Below are 21598 nucleotides of genomic sequence, written 5' to 3'. Positions count from 1 at the left end.
GGTGGAAGTTAAATATTTTTAGGCCACGCTAAAGCTCTAAATGTTGCTCTTGCTGCACTCTCTGCCCTTACAGTTATGATTAAGGGTTTTAAGCACTTGATTTAAGATTTATTTAGGCCCCTAATCGTGCAAAGTAAGGATAATGTCAAGCATGAAATTGAGAGATTTAAGGAACCCAGAGTTTATATTATGTGTTCATGCATAGATTAGAAGATGATCATAGTTTATAAGCTGTTAGAAGGGAATCCTTATTCTGCGGTGCAAAGCAGAAAGGGCCATAGAGAAGTTCTGGGCTTATTTTTTGCGAGGGTGTACTTCTGGTTGCCGATTGTTACGCATAATTTTTGCATCACTTTACATACGCAAGAGGAAATTTTGTGAGTTTGGAAGGGTTTATTATGTTTGCATGCACTTCTTCACCAACCCAAGGCATTGAAATGGCACAGAACGATGGTGCTTGCCAAAATTGTACATCGCCGCTCAGTTTCTGCTGTTCACCCCTCACCCTGGAGCCACCAAACAGACACAGTTCAACAAAAGAATAATAAAGAAAGACCGCTGAAGAGAGAGATTGCAAAATCATATAAAAGAAGAAACGCCATCACACATCTCACACAAGAGACTTACAGCCGAGTGTATGAGTGAAAACAAAGAAACAGAGCTTTATTGCTGTTAGTTACCTCAGTGATGTTATTCTGCCAAAGCATAAGTAATTTAAACTTTAAAGTCGAGCTGTGTCTTTTTTTAAGCCTTTAAATAACACTTTATAGTAACCATCACATATAAACTGTAATCGTTAATAAAACATTAATAAGTAATTATTTCGTTTTTTTTAAAAGTAGATATTGCACAATGCATCAGTTTTTTCATTTGTATTTCTCGGGGCATCAAATGTTGTTTAGTTTGTGTTGCTGTTCTTATAATCATGTGTCTTATTTTGGTGAATCTTTGACATGTGAAGAGCAGATGAGGAGGACAGAAAGTCAGACACAAGAATGGGATAAAGAATAAGTTAAACTTTCAAAATAAAACTCCTTTTTAAAATGTTATATAGAAACAAAATGGACTTTATTGTTAAACATGGCAGAGAAGTCCAATTTATTGATCTGAGTAATGGCCTGGCAGCTGTGTCAGAGCACCTGTCACTGAAGATGGCGACGCCCCTAACTCCGTTATACAGTTGGATGAATGATTTTTTTTTTTAAAGCACTGATATGGAGGGGGAAAGATACTTATTTCTGCTGTAAAGTTGGAGATATTAACATGAGAGTCTGAGGAATTATACACTTTCAGAGTCAGCCTCAAGTGGCCATTAGAAGAACTGCAGTTTTGGTGCCTCTGCACTGGCTTCGTTTTTCAGCTCTGGAGGTTACTGCTTGGTCTGCAGAAACTGGGTCTTTTATTTTGAAAAGATACTTCTTTTTTTTTTTTATCCAGCTCCTTGGTGTAGCCTCCTAAAAAATAAGTAAATAAAAAAACAAGATCTGACTATTTTAAGCAAGTCAGCATCTAATATATAATCTAATATCTATAATATTAGATATATTAAATATTAAAAACCTGTTGAATTAATTATCCACTTTCCATTTATGAAGATTGTTGTTATTGTGTTACCAGTCTTTAATACACTACTGTGAAATTAACTTTATATTACACACATAAAAGGGAAGTCGCTCGTGCTGCGGAGATGCGATAGATCAGAGAAAATCTTACAATGTGGCACGGAACAAAAGGATCAATCGGCTTTAGTCTTTTAGAACAAAAAGTTGTGATGCAATACAAGCATAAATAGGGTTACAGCTATTCATCACAGCCGTTAAAGTCCATCCACGTTGTCAGTGCACTGCAACACTAATCTAAGATCTAAGTGAACAGAGACAAAATAAGTTTGATAAATGGGTTTTAATCTAAAGTTTCTGGGGAGTAAAAGTCAAGAATTTCCATTTTTATCTCATGCAAGTTCAAATTTCTCTGTGCAGTTTGATAAATAACCCTGGCTGATAGGGTGGATGCAGACAGGCTCTCCGGAAGGCTCAGTGCGCTCCCATGTGGCCAGAAGCAGCACTGCATGGTTCAGACTAAATGAACGCTTCAGGAGCTCACACACGGTGCATTAAAATACTGAATTACAGCACTAATACATAAGTAAAACACGATAGATCATCGGCACGCTTTCAATCCTCACAGATCTGATATCACACAGAGCAACCCATGCAGCAAATTGCTACATTTGCCTCGTTGGATTTAGAGCGCTGGAGTGAAAGGTTTTAATCAGGAGAGTAATTGCGTTTGTTAATGAAGCACGACATTGCAGAGGAGGCCGGAGCCCAGAGCGAGGCGTCTGATGGGATTTTCTCCAGACAGTCCACAACGATTTCTGCTCCCGACTGAGGAGGTGTGATGTGTGGACTGCAGAGCAGACTGCAGTGTTCTTAGAGCCACAAAAGCTTTTTGTTCACAAACTGCTGCAGAAAGAAGCTCGACCTGGTTAACAAGCAGAGAGACACGCCTCTGACACCTGTGCTGGGAACACATTTACCTGGAAATCATCTGGCAACCAGTACAGATCTGCTTATTATGACCAGAACTTCAGGGACACTAAATTGATATGACTCATACAGCTACATTAAAAAAGGGCCTAAATGCTATAAATCAGGCTCTTCTTATTAGTTATTCGTACACACATAAATGCCATAGCACTCGATTTATGTCCACAATAATTCCTTGGTATGTTTATAATTTGTTTCTTAAAATTAAATTTATATAAATATGTTTAAAATGTTCCACCACACAGAGAAAAAAACATAATATACATAAAGTACAGCTATATAACAAACCTGTAGGTACATATAGGCTGTTTATGTGTAAACAGCCTATATGTATGTTTTCAGACCTTATGCTTGGTAGCTCTCTGGGCACTGACACACTACGCTGATCTAAAAAAGGCCAAATGTTTTCTAAAACACTGATTATAATGCACTTTTTTAGATCTATATACCAAATACATTCCTGAGGATTCTAGAATATTTTTTAAACTTAATGTAAGGAAACACTCCACATTTTATTCAACTCATGTAGAATGAATCAGGTTTTCTTCTGAATTTTTGAGATAAATGTGTTGTGTGTAACTAATGTGAGAATCGTTCCAGTCATTTTTTTCTCTCCTAATCCTGCTTTTAACTGTTTTATATATAACGCACATGTTGTAATCTGCACATTTTTATAAGTTAGCCTTTAAAACTTTCAGATTGTAACATTTTGGATGACACCTAAAAAGTTTTCACTTTGTGACATATTGATTATTTTTTTTTACATAAATGAGATGAAGCCCTGTTGTGGGTTAAAATCAGCTAAACTACAGTGGAGGGTAATATTCTTACTTACGGCAGGAAACGTACACGTATGAATGACAATAGCACATATTCTGTGAGATGACATAGAAGATTTATACATTCTGACATTAAATTCACAAACTTAATGTCTGACTTTTTAATGTTATTTCTTTACATATTACCCTCTTCGTTTGCATCTGTAGTTATTTTTTATTTCAGTAAATTAAAATGTTCTTTTAATTCTGACTTTTTAATTTATTTTAATTACTTCTAAAGTTGTTATGGAACACAAATTAATTTACTATATCATAGCGATGTGTTCAGACATGAGGAATGTCTAATTAATGTTACAGGGAATCTAACGACTGTTTCACTGAGGATAACATTATCTTTGACTAAGGAAAACCTAACATTACCTGATAATGCTGTTTTCACATAACCTTGTTGTCTCCTGTGTTTGAAATGGGAATGTGTTGTGAAGTTTGTGTAAATTTGCAAACGAAGAGCTTTTAGTGACGCGCTGTAGTCGGCTTATTTCTCGTCCTTACACCAGAGCGACGAGCTGGATCCCTTCCAGGAGCTGCTGGACGAGCAGCACTACCCGGCCGAGGTGACCATGCCCAGCCCCAAACACCACAAATACCTGCCCTGCAAGGAGAGCAAGAAGGAGCTCATCACGTAAGTAATCCGACTGCTGCACGCTGTTACCCAGCAGCCTCTGAGCCAAACACTCTCACGTTCAGGTCGAAGGATGGCGAGAAACCCTCAGTCAAAGGCAGCTGAGGTTCACTATGCGCTATATGTCACTTCACTTTCCTGTCTCATTAAATTGATGGTGCAGCAGTCTTACAAAAGTACATAAATATAGACATAACCCTGAAACATCAGCAGATAGCAAAGACAAACAGCACGAGTTTGAAGCGGGAACGAAACTAATTAGCAACCTTGTAAATTTAGAAACGGAGATCGGCACATCAGTACGTGTTTTAGTCTCCGTGGTGTTTCTGATCTCGTTGAGAGGCTTCATCAGATGTGACACAGGCGTTCGCACCATCTTCTGTCGCCAGCTGCCGAAGAGCCAATAAGACAAAGGCTAACAGCTCAGGATTATTAATGACAGGAATTCACAGGCCAAAAGAAAAAAAAATAGTTTTCATCATTTTTTATTGATATATTGCTTTTCCCCTCACTGTAGCTCAATAAGTGCAGACACTTCACAGTGCACACGTATCAGGAGATGTGTGTGATATAAACAAGTAACTGTGGAGGAGCTTGCTTCGCTTCTTTGCTATGCATAGCATGTGTCCTGATCGAGCCTTTTCTTTGGGGTTTGGGCAACTGGCCAAATTGTTTTTACTTTCATCAGCTTGTGTCACGGGCGCTCGTGTAAGCAAATAAAATCTGAAACTCTTGACTATGAGGCAGGCGTCTGAGTTGGAGGAGGGTCAGACATCAAAATCATCCCAGAGCAGTTTCCCTTAATTGATCTGGTTAATTACTTTGAAGACTGCATAACAACCAACAAACAAAATAAGTAAGACTTCAGGCTGTGAATTTTTTGCATGAGTGAAGCAGGATTCATGCGAGGACAGAGAAAATCTCTGTTATGCGTGTTTAGCCTAATCGTTCCCTACAGAGGCTCATCACTTCTGCGCTGCAAAGTTTACGTTTTACTTCTGCTTAGATGTTATTTGACCTGTTTCAGCAACTTCAAGTTTCTTTCATTTCAAAAATTTTAAAGAAAAAAATTAATTCTCGTAGAGATTTTAGTATTTCCACACTTTGGATTGTGAAATGTGGAAACATGATACACTCAAAAAAAAAAGATTCTTTGTCATCAGAGTCTAAGGAGCTTGGACGGAAGCGACTGGACTTCTTTAAGTTAAGAGTCGCAGGTATGTAAACCATAGTGGGGAGCAGATGAGCCAAGGTGTGAAAAACGGCATGGGTCATTACCACCAGGGTTTAGGGTGAAACTACTTTGAGACCTAACCTCATTCTACCATGTGACCTATAGAGGTCACCTGACACCTGGGAAAGGATCTTAAGACTCCACAGTTGGTGTCGTGAGCCACCTCCTCTGTTCAGTGATGGACAATCACAGTGGACATGGATGGTCTCTTTTACCCTGCTTTCAAACCATCTGGCTTCCCGTCAAAAGTGTGAACATTGGCATCTTCAAAAGGCTGAACAGCTTAACCCATAGTATAAAACTACATGTAATCAGATTACTTTCATTCAGAATTTGGGACACAATTTGGCTGTTACTCCTGACTCATCATGTTTGGTGTGAAGAATAGTGTTTTGTCCCAAATCCCGATCTTTTTCCTAAACCAGTTACTTCATCATCAAAAAAAAATCATCAGCCATCAGTTAACATAACACCGTCAAGAAAGAGGACTTCTATCTATGAAGTGTATGTTAGCTCCACTGTTTTGTTCACTGACCATAAGTAAGGCTATTGTTTTCCAAACAAATGATGCACTTTCTTCTTGTTCCTTGCAATCAAATTCAAATTTTATTTGTCTCACACACACACAACCATACACAGTATGACATGGGGGTGAAATGCTTGTAGCTGTGCAATGCCCGACCATTGAATGACAGTGATTTTACAGTATTTACAATTTACAGGTTACTACAAAAATTTACAAATTAACTTAGAAATTTACAGTAAAAAATGTGCAAATAGCAGAAAGAGATTATAAAGATGATAAATTATAGGAAGTGTGCATAAAGAAAAACCAGAGTGCGTGTGGTGATGTGATGTGTGTGAGAGTCCAGTCTTATAGTGATGTAATGTGTGTGGGAGAGTCCAGTCCTACGCCTGGTTCAGGGTCCGAATAGCCTGGGGGAAGAAGCTCCTCCTCATTCTCTCTGTTTTGGCCTTAAGGGAGTGGAAGTGCTTCCCAGACCTCAACAGTGAGAAGAGTCATCAAATCAAATAATCAAGTAATCAAACGTCTTCAGCAGAAGGTGTTTGGTCTTTGGGAAGGAAGGTGTTTGTCAGATCCAAGTCCTTTTTCTTGTGCTTTTGTGTGCTGTTTTTGTAACCAAATAGTTGAACTTAAACCCAACTAATGACTTAGAAATCAAACAAACTGTAAAACTCAAATTTCTAAAGGAAGCACAAATCTTGGTATCCTGGCTAGTAAGCCTTTGGCTTATGGAGTTCATTTTTCCAAGTAAAGGCCTTACAGTATAGTGAGAAGCTCATCAGTCAGGCAATCCCCTGTAAGTGACTGATTGGCAACAGTAGTGAGGAAGAACTGCCCTTTAACAGGAAGAGACCCCAGATTTAGTGGAGCAACCAGAGGAACCCACAAACAATAAGCAGGACAGACACAAAATACAAAAGATGACAAATGTTAACGACACCTGGCGCGAGTAGCACAGTGCTGCCACAATGCTGGTGGTGAGTTTCACCAGCACCACCTAGGTGCTTGCCATAGGTCTGTAAAACAGGATCTTTATGTCACAGTGGCCAATGTTCCTGCAGCCAGTCCAACAAGGCACTGTTGCTAAAAAGAAAAGAAAAATAACTCTTGTGTGTAACAGTGAGACACAGCCATCGTCGGAGAAAACCACATTATGTGTGGCCCTGGGATGAGAGCATGTTTGTAAAACTGTCGGTGGTGTTAAAGTAATAGTGGCTCTTCTCCTCCTGCAGGTTGTCAAGCTGTCAGCTGGCCGACAAGAACATCCGCGGGATGATGACCACTAACTCACAAGAACTCAAGTGAGTCAACAGGATCAGTGTATCACTGGTGTGTTGTTCTCAGCAGAGTGGAAAGTGTGGGAAGGAAAGAATGTTAAAAATATCGACTGCTGTCCATTCAGTGTCCTTTCATTTAAAAGTGTGTAACTTTTTCTATGGTTGGATTTAGAGCCCGCTCTTCTCTGGTTCATCCGTCATCGGTTTTCCTAAAACCATTTCTTCCTGTCTATGATGCTTTGGGTACCACTCTAATGTGTTACTGTAATTGATTTGTGAGAACTGCGAGTGTCTGATGTCAGACATTCACGGAAAAAGAAAACATTTTTCTGGATGTAGTCTTTCTTTTTTTTTTTTTCGACACAGGAACCATTATGTGATAATACAGTTGTTTGATCTTGTATTTACTCCTCAGGTGTCCAACGCCCGGCTGTGATGGATCTGGACACATCACTGGAAACTATGCCTCCCACAGGAGGTACATTCGTAAAGACTATAATATACAACTGCGTGCATGAAATCACAGACAAACAAACAGCAACAGTAAACCATGCTTCACTGAACGCACATGTTTTAAGTAATTTTCTGTTCTGCAGTCTCTCCGGTTGTCCACGAGCCAAGAAAAGTGGCATAAAAATCCTCCACAGCAAAGAGGACAAAGACGATCAGGAGCCAATCAAGTAAGGAGATATTTTGGAGATATGTCACAGCCTTAATATTGAGAATATTGGAAAGTGTCAGATCTAAGCTTAAAAGTAAACCCAAGCAAAATGAGGGGCAAAGACAGTGCCACTCAAAAAACTACCAAAGCTCTGTCATTGAGACATTTAAATATCTGGATAGATTCAAGGTTGTGCATTCATTTAAAGTGAATGCACTTCTTAAATATTTTCCTATGATGTATGAGGCAGTTTTTGCCATATTTTATCAGCTTCTTCCCTGGTGTTGTTAAACTGTCTGAGACAAAGCAAAGAACAAGTAAAAAAAAACAGATTTCAGACCAGTAACTGAGATGTTGCTCATAGATTTTATGTAAGGTCCACAAATACAGGGCTTAGGTGTCCTGTTTTTTAGATCTTACCACTATATTAAAGCTTATAGAACAATAACAGCGCTTTAGAAAAGCAAATTCTAGTTTCTCTTAAAAGTTTTTTTTGCTGCTGTTGGTTTTATTCATGCTCATCAGCATCTTTATGTTCCTCTCTTAAATGTAAAATAATTATTTTAAGGCAGATATTGGATTTTAAGAGAATAAATCTTTGAAACAACACCTTGCCAAAAAATACAATAAGTCAGAGAGAACAAAACATTTAGTGATGTCAAACTCTGAGGGGGGCATTCTTTGGGTTGTGCAGGCTTGTTGGTGAGGTCAGTGGGATTGGAATCTGGGGACTTTGGAGGTGTTGTGGAGGATTGCTGCACATGCTAATGGATATATGAAGAATTAAAATAACAGGTTAAACTGTTGCCGTGTATTTTAAACAGGTAGAACAGGATTCTCATCTTCTGACAACTTTTTTAGAGAAAAGAGAGAAGGTGCATCAGTTAGACTTTTCAAATCATCAGCAAGGAGGAAGGACTGGCTTGTTTCGTTGCCTCTTAAAAGCACATTCCAGGTCCCATTATTATGCATTTTTTTTGCATCAAGGTCAAAGCACTTTGTTAATGACAGGTTCATCCATCATCCCTCTCTTAAAATGCTGCCTATGTAGACTGACCTTTCTAACTTTTGCAAAGAATATTGCAAAAGCGGGGAGCCGCGGTCAGTGCTGCACTCCACCTCCGGCTCCCAGCAGACCAAGTCCAATAAAGGTTAGCGCTAGTGAGCCTTTGACATTTGTGTTAAAGCTGAGCCATAATGCTAAGCCAATACGACCTTGTGAATAATCTAAAGTTCAGCTTGTGTCAGTCTGTAGCCAGCTGCCGCCGCCGCCTCTGTTTCATCCACCATCATCATTAACAGTAGAATCATAATTAAGCTTAACCTGAGCTCGGCTGGGGAGCGGCCTGTGGACGCTCGGCTCATTCTAATCAGCCCAAATGTCACAGCGAAGGGCGTTTTGGGATGCAGGAGGCAGAGCTGAGTGTCTGGAAGCTGAGGAGGTGATAGGCGTTTGTCCTGCTCATCGTTACGCTGCTGTGGCCTTGAGGCCTTGGAAGGGTGGGGGAGGATTGTAGATGAGGAAGTGAGTCGTGACTCAATGTCCTCCCCCATTCATCAAGAGTCCTATGGAGTGCTGTGGACAGTTTCTAAAGCAAAGTGTTTCTGTCCAGCTGATCAAAGAGCTGATGATGGTTAGTGTGGCTGGCTGCGTTAGTCTTTTCTTAAACTAAAGCTTTTTGGAGGTGACAAGACTTCACTTCAGGTTAGAACTGTGGAGCAGAGGTGTGGACTCGAGTCACATGACTTGGACTCGAGTCAGACTCGAGTCATTAATTTTATGACTTTAGACTTGACTTGAAAAAATGTTCTAAGACTTGTGACTTGACTTGGACTTTTACACCAATGACTTGGGACTTGAATTGGACTTGAACCGGTTTACTTGAAAAGACTTGATATTTTACCCCAAATATAAAATTTAACATGCATATTATATAGAGATTGAAAATGTGACGTCATTCACGGGTAGAACCGCAAAGGATTCTGGGAACTCGTGGCAAGCGGTACTAGCGCACGCAGGCTTTCAATTGAAATCAGTCACACAGCGATAAAAAGAAACACAAAAATGTCAAGAAGCTGTTGTATTATTAACTGCAATAGCCGGTCGCATGACAGCCACGGGAAGCCGACGGGTAAAGAGATCGGTTGTTATCGGATTACGTCGTTGAAGAGAAATTGTTCGAGCCATGTTTCCAAAGTAACAAAGACGCGACGGATGGCCTGGATTGCAGCCATTCAAAGATCAAATATAACGTCCCAGAACACTCCAGCTCACAGGTTAGTCTGCTCCAAGCATTTCCACAAAGGTCAGTCTGCTGTTGTAGTTAATGCGTCATTTTCATAACATAATTGGTGATATAGGTTACAAGCAAGTCTGGCACTGAACAGAAATTGTGGCGCTATGCTCCTTTATTTATTGTGTTTATTGTGCATAAATAGTGAATTGTCCTGACACAATATTGCGTTTCGCTTCTGTTATTATGGTACATTGACAAAAACATATACTTTTATTCACAGGATAAAACAGGTTTTTTGTATCACTAATTGCCCAGTACGATTACAGCATACAGTATTATTGTCACTGCTACATTTCTGTGATGCTACCAGAAATTATTTCCACTACTAATTAATTACCGTTGAGCTCAAAGGTCCTATTAATAAACGGTTAACGAATGTGTATTTGTGAGACTGGTAAACTTATGATACGTACGATGGTCTTTCGTTCTACACGGTGCATTTCAAGGTCCTGCACCCATCCGTCGGTAAATTGTACCTGGGCTTGTTGCAGTGACCGGAAGTTACTAAACTTCATGAGTGTGTGCACTCACTCCAAGAACCGTATGATTATAAATATGCATATAAATATGCTACGATGAGATAGCTGACTTCATCTAACTAGCAAATGTTGTCCAGGCTACGTTGGTGATACAGTTTTTTTAATGTGTATGATATTTTTGTCATGCGATTTTAAAGCCGGTCCTACAACCGCATCCAAGAATAACATGCAGCTTATCTCAGAACTGTCGGTGAAAATTATCCTTGGAGCTAAGTTTAATTGAGCTGCATTTTAAAGAGGTGCAATTTCACAATTTGTGTATATTTTCTAAGTTCACTATTTTGTCATGTGTTGAGAAAAACACAGATTTAAAAATTACATGGTCTAATATTTACATTTAGCATAACTGCAACATTATTTTTTTCGTTTTTTTTTTTTAAAGACTCGAAAGGACTTGAAATTCAAAGTTTCAGACTTGTGACTTTACTTGGACTTTTACACCAGTGACTTGAGACTCGACTCTGACTTGCCTGACATTACTTGAGACTTGACTTGAGACTTGAGGATAAAGACTTGAGACTTACTTGAGACTTGCAAAACAATGACTTGGTCCCACCTCTGCTGTGGAGCGTTTTCAAAGGAGCTTGCAAAGAAAAGCGTCTGGACTTCTTTAAGTGGAGTGTTTTAATTTTTTTTTTGAAAAGCAAACGGAGACCTTTACACTTGTTTCTCAGGTGTCCAGTGCCAGGTTGTGATGGTCAGGGTCATGTGACAGGGAAGTACGCTTCTCATCGCAGCGCATCAGGCTGCCCCCTTGCGGCAAAGAGGCAAAAGGACAGCTACGTCAATGGCTCGCAGTTTGTCTGGAAATCTGGCAAGACAGATGGCATGACCTGCCCGACCCCAGGCTGTGATGGCTCAGGGCACGTCAGTGGGAGCTTCCTGACCCACCGGAGGTAAGATCTTTCTTACTTTAAACAAAGTTTGTCATCAGTTCCAACTTTTTTTATACAATTTTGGGGGTAAATAATGACCAATATTCAGGTCCTCTCCTCCTGCTGTACATGCTGTTGGCTTTTGGTCACCGTTTTTCAAATAAGGCAGCGATTTGTATGACGTTATCTATGCAAAAATAAGATAGATTTTTTAACTTGGAGAAACATTTGGTTTATGTTTTTTTTTCAGTCTCTCCGGTTGTCCCCGCGCCACCTCAGCCATGAAGAAAGCCAGGATGAGTGGCGTGGAAATGTTGACAATCAAACAAAGAGCAAGCAAAGGTCAGAGCTCAAGAAACAGAAGAAGCTTTAAGTGAATTATTATATATATTATTATATATCTGAAAGAGTGAAAAAAACCTAATTTCCTTATATTAGACATTTTACATGTGATAAAATGCGGTAATGCTGCTTTGACTGCTAAGTCAGGGGAGATGGATCTTTTTGGGGTTTTTTGTTTCAGGTATCGAGAACGATGAAGAAATCAAACAGCTGGATGAAGAAATCAAAGATCTGAATGAGTCCAACAGTCAAGTGGAGTCAGACATGATAAAACTGAGGACACAAGTAAGATGGTCTCTGTTTGTTAATGTAACATAAATACAAATACGTAAGACACTAGTTGGGTAAGAAAGTAGACTGTCCTGTAATAGACAGAGATAAAGGTGTCCCAGTAAGCTGCTATTTCCAGTAGAAATGTTTTTGTCACATTATTTGACAAAAAAAATTTCTACTCGATATTTTAATTATTTGATTATTTGAAAATGATGCTGTTTTTTAAGTTCATGAAAACCTTCAATGTTTTCTTTTTCTTCTAATAAGAAGAATAAATCTTGCACCTTAACTGCACTCAGACTTTTAATCTGAAAGGGTTAGAGGAACTTTTGGCATTCTTAAAAAATACTTTCATAAGAAAATCCTGCCCTCATCAGCCATCTTGCTTGGTTTCACATGCTTTTTAAGAGGTTGAAGAGAACTTCTTTAAGTTTGTTGAAGATCAATGTTAGTTCTAAAAAATGTTTAGAATTGAAGAAGCCTCTTGGTCCATTTTAAAATCCTAAGATGAAGGAAGATGCAGATGTTATGTGACTTGGATGACTGAGAACCTGCACGGACATAACATCTGCATTTTCCTTCATCTGCAAGACTTTCCTACTTTACCTGACAGATGTGCACGTGTCCAATGCAATGGGTCGGACACAGTGTTTAATCTGCCATCTTTGAGTACAACAATCCGTGTGATCTTTCAGCTAATAGTCAGTCAGTGCATTTAGGGTGGGCATCGTGGGTTTTCACGGAGGCTCCCTAAACCAGCTCCAGTAGTGCAAATGCAAGTGCTGTGTGCTACATGGGAGAGAGGACATCTGTGGGCAATATGCTGACTCAGTTCTCCTAAAATTGTCTGAAGTTAATGTTGGTTGATTGTTTGCACTCTTCCCAGCCTTTTTGCTAATGTCACTATTAATACAAAAGCTTTAAAAGGTCTCCTACTAATTTATTTCCTCATCCGGTAGATAACCACTATGGAGACCAACCTGAAGTCCATCGAGGAGGAGAACAAGGTGATCGAGCAGCAGAACGACTCCCTGCTGCACGAGCTGGCTAACCTCAGCCAGTCGCTCATCAACAGCCTAGCTAACATCCAGCTTCCACACATGGTAAGAAAAAAAATCATCTGTGGCATGAAGAAGTAAACCTAGGATGACTAATAATGTGACAAGTATTCTTTTACCACAAATATAAGCTTCCGTAACGTGTAATTTAAATATCTAGAGACTTATAAATGTCAGTTAAATATTTAAAATTTTGAATTTACTGGTTTGAAAATCTTGTATGTTTAACATCAGTATACAACATGCTTTAAATACAAAGACAAATATAAATAATTACATCTCAGAACAAATATACAGCAGTTTTAGAGCAGTGTTGGCTTTCTTAGCAGTTTAAAGTGGATCTTATTTTTATTCTTGGACTTTACTTTGAATGTGTCACAGTTAAAAAAATTCCCCTCATAACAGAAGGTTTTAAGACCAGGTGGGTGGGGCTTCTGTGCCTGAGATGACCATATTTGGGATATCTCCACTATCCGACATCATGCAGACCCAAGACTAGAAAAAACAACTGTCTGAAGCTGAGTTTTTAGAGCAGTGAGAGTGTAGTAAAGCCTAAAACCAGCATGCATAAACCAGCATGCATTATCCAATCAAAATGGACTGAAATGCAAATCTATGTATTTATTTCTATGTTCTTTGTCTGACATGACCTACTATATCTGTTACAGTTTGTGTAATGCCACTTAGGAAATGTTATGATTGTGTTTTGAGTGTTTGTTGGAGGCTTTTCTGTTTCACGTGTTGTAAATGAAATGTAGATCTGAGGCCAGCTGTTCATGATTTCGACCCAGGGATTTTTAAAAAGCCTTCTCCAGCTTCTTCCCCCCTTAGCAACACTCAGGTTTTTCTTCATCTGCTTCTTTCTGTTCTCCACCTTCTTCTTCTTTTTTTTCCTCCCAGCAGTTCATGCTGTGCTTCTCCTGTGCTTTGAAACGCCTCACAGATTTTCACATAAAGAAACGGCCCGTTGTTTTCTTTCTTTTGTTGTTGCTTTTTTGTTTTTGGTTGACTTTCAGTGAAGTTGCTCATGGCTGTTTTAACGTCATGTTGTCTCAGTGTCGGAAGAAGACTGGGGCTAATTGGATAATCTCTTAAAGCAGTAAAAACAGGAGGTGCTTGATAACTGGACTCTCTGCTTCCTTTCCTTCTTCCTTTAATGGGCGGGAATGCTTCATATCACACTGTAAGAAAAATATTCGCCTTAACAAGGAATTCTCAGAAAGACGCGATCTCATTACCAGAAAAATACTGAACTGAATCCAAAGTTCTGTTCACACTGCAGGACTTAAAATCTTTGATTCTAATTTAGCTCGCAGTGTAACAGTTAGTTCTCTCAGTTGTCTCTTTATTTTTGGCATTTTATACCTCTTTCAGTTCGTTCTGACTTTAAAATTATTCAGAAACTGGAAGCTTGCTGCAGTCTGAACAGAGCTGCAGGGCGAAAAGACTTGTTAAGGTGGACATTATGTTTTTTTCACTCCTCGGTGTAGCTTATGAAGCTTTGTGACCGCCGCTGTGTGTCTAGCGGGCTAATAGACTTCTCTGTACACCCTCTCCTGTAGAGACCGCTGCCACAGAAAGAGGCCCCAGTAAAGCATAACTGCTGTTTACAGATGCCTCCCAGAGTAAGAGATCCATTTATCCTTTATCCAATTATCCTTCTCTTCTGCACTGTCATCCCCCCTTCCTATAATTCCTGTAGCTCACTGTGGCATAGGCACATCCTAGCTATCCATTTATCCTGCAGCTTTCAACTCAGCCATGTTGATAGTGACATCAACTGTAGATAACCGCTTTTCCTCTTTATGACAAAAAATATATTGAGAAGCTAAATCTATCTTTAAATCAAATTTAGCCCCAGCAGAGAGTGTGAGAAATTCTCCTGCTTTGTTTTTTCTGACTGCACTGAAATGCTGAAATCATTAGATAGATAGATCATTAGATAACGTGACATTAACTGCAATTCTGCGCCTTAATGACGTAATGTTTTTTGTTTTTTTCGCTTACCTATAAACTAAACCTATAAACTCATCAGGAAAGTACTTGAGGTAAAATCCCCTTGACTACTTTATGAACTGAAGTATGTCTGTAAACATAGGTATCGCCCCCTGGTGGCCAGTAAAAAGAAAGTTGGTTTACGCTTCTTTCTTTCAGTCCCAGAAGCCAAGTCCTGCTTTTTATGGTGTCTATAGTCGAACGGCATTATCTGCTTTGCTATTGCACCACCACTGAGAAGCTAAAATGAGCATTATTCGGTGGGCACATACACTGAAACCAGATTCACACACATCTTTTAACTGTTTTCAGTCCATTAAACGACTCCTGTCAGTCCCATAGATTTGCCCGCAGGCAGCCTCTTCCATCAACTAGTAAGCTCAGTAGTCTATTATCACCTCATTTAACGGTGGGCATGTCACTGGGATTTTTTTTTATCCTACTGATTACAGTGGGTGATAACAGTCTTCTGGCATACTAGTATTAAAGGTAGGTTGTCTAAGATCTAAATTGACTTATTAATTAAAGAGCATACATAACTGAAATCTTTTTATTGTCCATTTAAAGCCCTTTAAATGAACAATAGAAAGACCTCTTAGTGGGCTCAGTTGATCGCTTCATTTAAGGATTACAATGATCAGTGATTAGAATGGATGATAACAACCTTCCTGTCTCCTCTTAGTACAGGAGGGCATCTAATGGGGGGTATTATGACCAATCATGACCATTAAAGAGGCTAATAACAATGAAAGTGTGTGAATCATTTAACTTGAGACGTGGATATTTGACTTTTATGTGCCAATTAAAGACGGATCATTGGCTTTTTGAGGCTCTGGACTCAAATTCTTTGATTGGCTGAGTCAGTGTGAAGTTAGCAGGATGCAATGACAGCAGTGCAGTTAAGTGCAGGGCAACTGGCTCAGGCACCGAAATAGTCATTTGTATTAGTGTCCCTTAAAACCTATAAATGCCAAGTATTAAATGGAGGTCAGTGAAGACCTCAAAGACTATAGTGACTCTATAACATAATGTGACATTTAAGGTGGGCAATCATCAAATAACCCACTAAAATTCCTGAAGCCAAAGCTGCACTCTCCCAGAGAAGTACTTGAACCACCAAAACTCCCAGTTGGCAAACATGACTTTCCAGTTATGTCTTTCCCATCTGCTCATTAGCATCCCATTAGTTTTTATCATCACAATTTTGTCTCCATGTGCTAAACATTAACCTTTCATATACCCACCAGCTAACCATCTCTCACCTGGTTTTTGCATGGTTTGGAGTTGCATTTTCGTAGATAATCGGCTGATATTACATCAAATATCGTACATTTACTTTTTAGAAAGGGAGTATTTTAGTGAAGCCATGCTTTCCCAATGGTGTCCCTTCCTCCCCCTGCCGCCCGCCTGTCTTCCAAACCTCCCCCCAGTGTCTGAGTGAAAATAAACCACCACCTTTATCCCACCTGATTGTGTCTACATGGGTTTCTTTCCCCTCACAGGAACCAATGAATGAACAGAACTTTGACACTTATGTGAGTACACTGACAGACATGTACACCCACCAGGACCAGTACCAGAGCCCGGAGAACAAGGCGCTGCTGGAGAACATCAAACAGGCCGTGCAGGGCATCCAGGTTTAACTTTGACTGAGGCCGGAACAACAAATGCAAAGCAAAAGCAACAAATGGGGGGAAAAAAAGTGGAAAAAGCACGGAGTGGGTTGTTTTTTGCTGCTGTAATCTATCATTAGTTCTTTAATTTCTTCTGCGGTAATGCTCTCAACTCCATGGGTATCTCTTTTTTTATTATGTTGATTGTTGTTGCCTTGCTTTGAAAAAAAAGGTTTTAAATGAACATTCACGTTTTGTACATTTTCATATGACCTAATATAATGTGATGTACTGTTTATAGCTGCTAATGTATGCACATTCTAGTGTATATGTATGTATTTATTTATTGTAAGCTTGAATCATTTTTTATTTTAATGCGATTTTTTTCATACATCAGAAAAAAAAAAATACAAACCGGGCGTCACGGGTTTAACAGGGAGCAGAGCGGCGACTGGAACATGAAGAGCAACCACTTCTGAAAAGCTTCTCACGAGCTTGGAAGTTGCTCATTAATTCTTTTTGTTTTCCTCTTAATGTCTGGAAGCGGACACTAATGTAAATCTTTAGCAATGATGAGAAGAAGCGATGCTATGAGCAAGAAGATTTCAAACATCACGACACGGAAACTTTTTGGTGCAAAATCCCATCATCCCCTTCGGAGTTGTTCCGTTTCAAAGCTGTCCTGTTCCGCGGCCCGCTTTTTCTTTGTTCGTGGGAGGGAGTGCCAGTGGAAAGACCAATGGCTGCAGAAAATATAGGAGACAATCTGCCATTGTGAATTTATTTGAAATCATCAACCTCGACTAGCTAATAGAACAACGTGTCAGCAATATTGGTATGATAATATTAAAGCGTTTGTTTAGATATGGGATGCAATCTATATGAAAAAAAGTTGTTTGGGTATATGCAATTTCTTATGAATAAAACTAGAAAAGAGCTGATAGATCTTTTTACTAACTATAAATGTATTGCGTTTTGTATAAACCTTTTACTACAATCATGTTTTAGGAATCTGACACGGGTGAGAGGACTTTGGTTCTGTCATGTTCGACTTTGCACAGGGACACCTTTGTTTCCATGTTTTGATGTTTTTATTGCCCGTTAAGAGGCACTTAGCAGGCAAACGGATCTGTAGATATGACTTTTCTTTCTCGAGGCTGACGGCTCCGCTGGACTAACAGGGTCAAAGTTCCCATCCTTCATTGTATATTGCACTCGTTCTGTAGAAAACGTCTTTCCAGTCATGCATCTTGTTGTCTGAGCCACAATGAGACATGATGCCAGACGACGTGATGACCAAGCACCGCTTTTCTTTTTTTCTTTTTTAAGTCTTTGTAATTGAAAAAGATGAATGAAAACTAGAGCCAGCAGTCGTGACGTCTGTGCACTGAATTTACCGACTGAGTATTTGATCTGAATCGGCCTTACTGATGACATTCGGTCTGAAATCACAGTACTGATGGAACATGTTTTCTCAACACCGTCGATCATGCATGCACTTTATTGGAGTATGTTAAAGTATTATCACGTGGTAAATGAAGCAAAAACTGTACAGCGAGTTTGTGGAAACTGACTTTGATAAGACTTTGCGCTGGAGATGCCTGTTGGAAAGCAACTTGAAGCAAATTTCACTGAGTTGATTTATTTAAGGGAAAACTCCCCCTGTGGTCTCTCCCCAGTCTCCTTTATTTCACAGTCCAAGATTTAGCAGAAGAAAACGTCTTCACGGTCAAGCTTTTGTCTGAAACATCACAGTTCAGGATCTCTTCTTTGGTATGCAGACACATTCTAAAACGTGTTTGCACTGGATAATAAGACAATAATCATTTTTTAATATGTCTGCCATCTTTTCCAAAATATGGTGTCAACAGAGTGGAAAACTGTAGTGCCCTTTTATTTTCTGCATAGACATTGTAAGATGACTCCTGGAGGACTTAACCTCCTGAGACCTGGGCTCATGTTTGGGTTACTTGGGATGTAACAGGCCTGTGTTGGTTAGAATGGAAGGAGGGTGTGTGGTTCCAAAATGAGTTGAAAAAATCACATATGTTTTCTGTGTGTACATAAAAACGTGATTATATGTTGTAAGCCGATTACAAGCCCCAATGTTTCCAGAAGATTAATTCAACCAAGTGTAACTTTAGGTTACCCACTAATAACACTAACAACAAGTATAAATCAAACCTAATTCTTTATAGAAACAGATAATATGATGGGAAACTGTGTTTATGCAATGCAAAATGTTTAAACATTTGCACATCTGATGGGCTTCTCTGCATATGCTGACTGATATATTACTGTAAAGCCACTCTGGACCAAATTAAGACATGAATAGTATCACTGTATATGATCCAGGAGCCTCGTGAGAATCTAGGATGGAAATGTTTGAGTATATTTTTAAAATATATTTGTTTGAAATTGTAATACATGGATAAAGACAAATTTTGAAACTTGCACTATACAGCTTAGTTATAGCAGTTAGACAGTTAAAGTGATGAAAGGGTGAAATTTTTCCTCACTTATACAAGCATAAAAGTTCAATTTAATGTTTTAAAGGAAAGCAATTTATTGGATTGTTTCTAAATAATACATAATTACGCCACCATAATTACCAGCAGAAACACTTGATACAGCTGGTATCCATATGAAAGTTTTTAGACAAGCGGTACTAATGAAAGCTGAAACTTCAAAGTACAGAAATGTTGATAAATCTTTTATGGAAACTAAACTGCATTTCTGTGTAATCAGGTGCAGCAGTATGTGCTGATATATTTAAACCTGCACAAATAACCAGCTCGTCTAGATATGAATATAAATGAGGGGAAAATATTTACTTGTGTAAAAAAACTACAAATTGTCTCATCATACTAAAATACATTTTTTATGTATTTTTTTTTCCACACAAGGGAGAAACAAACTGCAAAGGGGGGAGTTTTCTTTTAAGACTTCTTTGGACATTTACTGCAAAGTCTCATTCCCTGACTTTTACATCTTCGTCCAGAACTTGGCGTCTGCAGCTTCCTGCCAGTAAACTTCTGCGTTAGATAGACTGACAGCTTGTATTTTTTATTTAGTCAGTTATTCTTACTGATAACAAAGGAAATGGGAGTAAAAGCACAATTCTGCCATTTAAAGACAGTCGATAGACTAGATATTGTAATAACAGATGTAAAAGCTAAACTGTAACTATTTACATAGAGAATCTCAACACTAACATGTGACACGCTAGAATGCAAAAGAAAATCCATATGAATATTTGTGAAATCATCAATTTATGAAGATGATCGTTTCTTTTCAGCAGTGCACAGATAAGGGGTTTTTATACAACATTCATTTTCTCTCCTTTTACCCCTTTTTCTCTGTTACTTGCAAAACTTTCGACAGCAGTTTTCTTACCACATGGCATGGGTTTCTGTTGATATTTTTGCTGTATGTTTAAGGTCATGAGTTGCTATGTGATATTTTAATTTGACTTGTGAAGTTTGTACAATTTTTATCATGCTGGTGTTGGCATCTCTTGCTCTGAATAAATCTTGTGTTGCAACACTGATTATAACCTTCACTTTGTTTGTCATTTTTAAAGCTGACAGTTAGTTGTGTTAATAGTGTGCAGTCGGCAGACATTTAGGGATTTTTATTATTTATACACCAATGAAAAGAGATCCAGTTGCCCAGTTACCTTTGTGACTGAAAAATAGAATATACACCAATTTGCCAAACCATTAAAACCACTATGATGTAGGAAAAAGGAAAATGTAAGGATCTGTGTGACCTTGACAAATGGTAGTTTGAGTCTGAGACCATCTCCAGTAAAGCAAGCCTTCCCAGGATGCACTGGCTAGTTTCAGTACCTAAAGTAGTTCAGGGATATCTACCTGGGTACTGATGAAACGCATTAGAGTTAAGGCTGGGTTTTTGTTTTAGCCACATTCTAGATAAGCATATTTTAAATTTTATTTGGTTTAGGTGGGCAAGAATTCTGTAAGGAGGGGTGGACATTAAATCGACCCAATCCCTAACTCTGAGTCCTAGGTAGTTTATTGATGGACTTAACAGAAATGGGATAGCATACACAGCTTCTGCAGCTGGTCAGGATCTTACTATCTACTACTGGTGGCACCTACAAGCACGTAAGTGTTTGATCTGAACCAGTGATTTTCTTCAGGTTACCAATACCTTACTAGTACCAGGTTGGATCCCTTTTGTCTTGAGAGCTGCCTTAGTTCTTCATGGCACAGTTTCAACAGGGTGCTGAAAACAATCCTCTGTGATTTTTGTCCATATTGACGTGATAGCATCGCACATTTTTTTGCAGCAAACTCATTGCCATGATCAATCAACCAGTTTGAAACCAACTTTCTGACATGGTGTATTACCCTGCTGGAAGTTGCCATCAGAGATGGGTACACTGTTCATACAGGAATGAACATGGTCAGCAAAGATACTCAGGTAAGCTGTAACATTTAAAGGATACTCAAGCGACACTTAGGGGCCCAAAGTTTGGAAGAAAATGTCCCCCATGCCATCACACCAATAACACTATCCTGAACCACTGATAGAGGGCAGAATAGAGCCAAGCTTTCATGTTGTTGACCCTACCTTCTGAATGTCAGCAGAAATTGACTCGTCAGACCTGCTAATGTTCTTCCAGTCTTGTGATTCTCCAGTTTGGTGAGCCTGTGTGAATTCTAGCCTCAGTTTCTTGTTATTAGCTGAAAGGAGTGGTACTTGGTGTGGTCTTCTCCTGCTGTAGTCCATCTCCTTCAAGGTTGAACATGGTCTTCTGCATACCTTGGTTGTAAGTACTTATTATTTGAGCTTCTGATGCTTTCCTACAAGCTCAAAGCAGTCTGGCTGTTCTCCTCTGGCATCAAGATAAGATAAACCTTTATTACACG

General features: G+C 39.1%; 1 protein-coding gene across 8 annotated transcripts in view; it reads left to right on the top strand.

The window, feature by feature from the left end:
* myt1la (myelin transcription factor 1-like, a) overlaps positions 1–20256 on the top strand; it is a 94862-nt gene extending 74606 nt beyond the window's left edge. For 4 of the 8 annotated variants that reach the window (XM_085432547.1, XM_085432552.1, XM_085432548.1 and 1 more), the window contains 10 exons: positions 3859–4010; positions 7003–7071; positions 7463–7525; positions 7644–7727; positions 11219–11440; positions 11670–11761; positions 11943–12046; positions 12994–13137; positions 14655–14717; positions 16590–20256. In XM_085432547.1, coding sequence (XP_085288673.1) covers positions 3859–4010; positions 7003–7071; positions 7463–7525; positions 7644–7727; positions 11219–11440; positions 11670–11761; positions 11943–12046; positions 12994–13137; positions 14655–14717; positions 16590–16730 — 1134 coding nt within the window. In that variant the 3' untranslated portion in view covers positions 16731–20256. The remainder of the gene's footprint in view (positions 1–3858; positions 4011–7002; positions 7072–7462; positions 7526–7643; positions 7728–11218; positions 11441–11669; positions 11762–11942; positions 12047–12993; positions 13138–14654; positions 14718–16589) is intronic. The other 4 variants (XM_085432550.1, XM_085432549.1, XM_085432553.1 and 1 more) reach the window with 2 other exon arrangements.
* Positions 20257–21598: the final 1342 nt, after the last annotated feature.

This window comes from Copadichromis virginalis, linkage group LG15 (assembly GCF_057382275.1).
Source record: "Copadichromis virginalis isolate Kocher_CV1m ecotype Utaka linkage group LG15, C_Virginalis_male_GT1.1, whole genome shotgun sequence".
Taxonomy (NCBI): domain Eukaryota; kingdom Metazoa; phylum Chordata; class Actinopteri; order Cichliformes; family Cichlidae; genus Copadichromis; species Copadichromis virginalis.
Note: the sequence above shows the minus strand (reverse complement) of the source record. Positions and strands in the feature narration are given on the sequence as shown.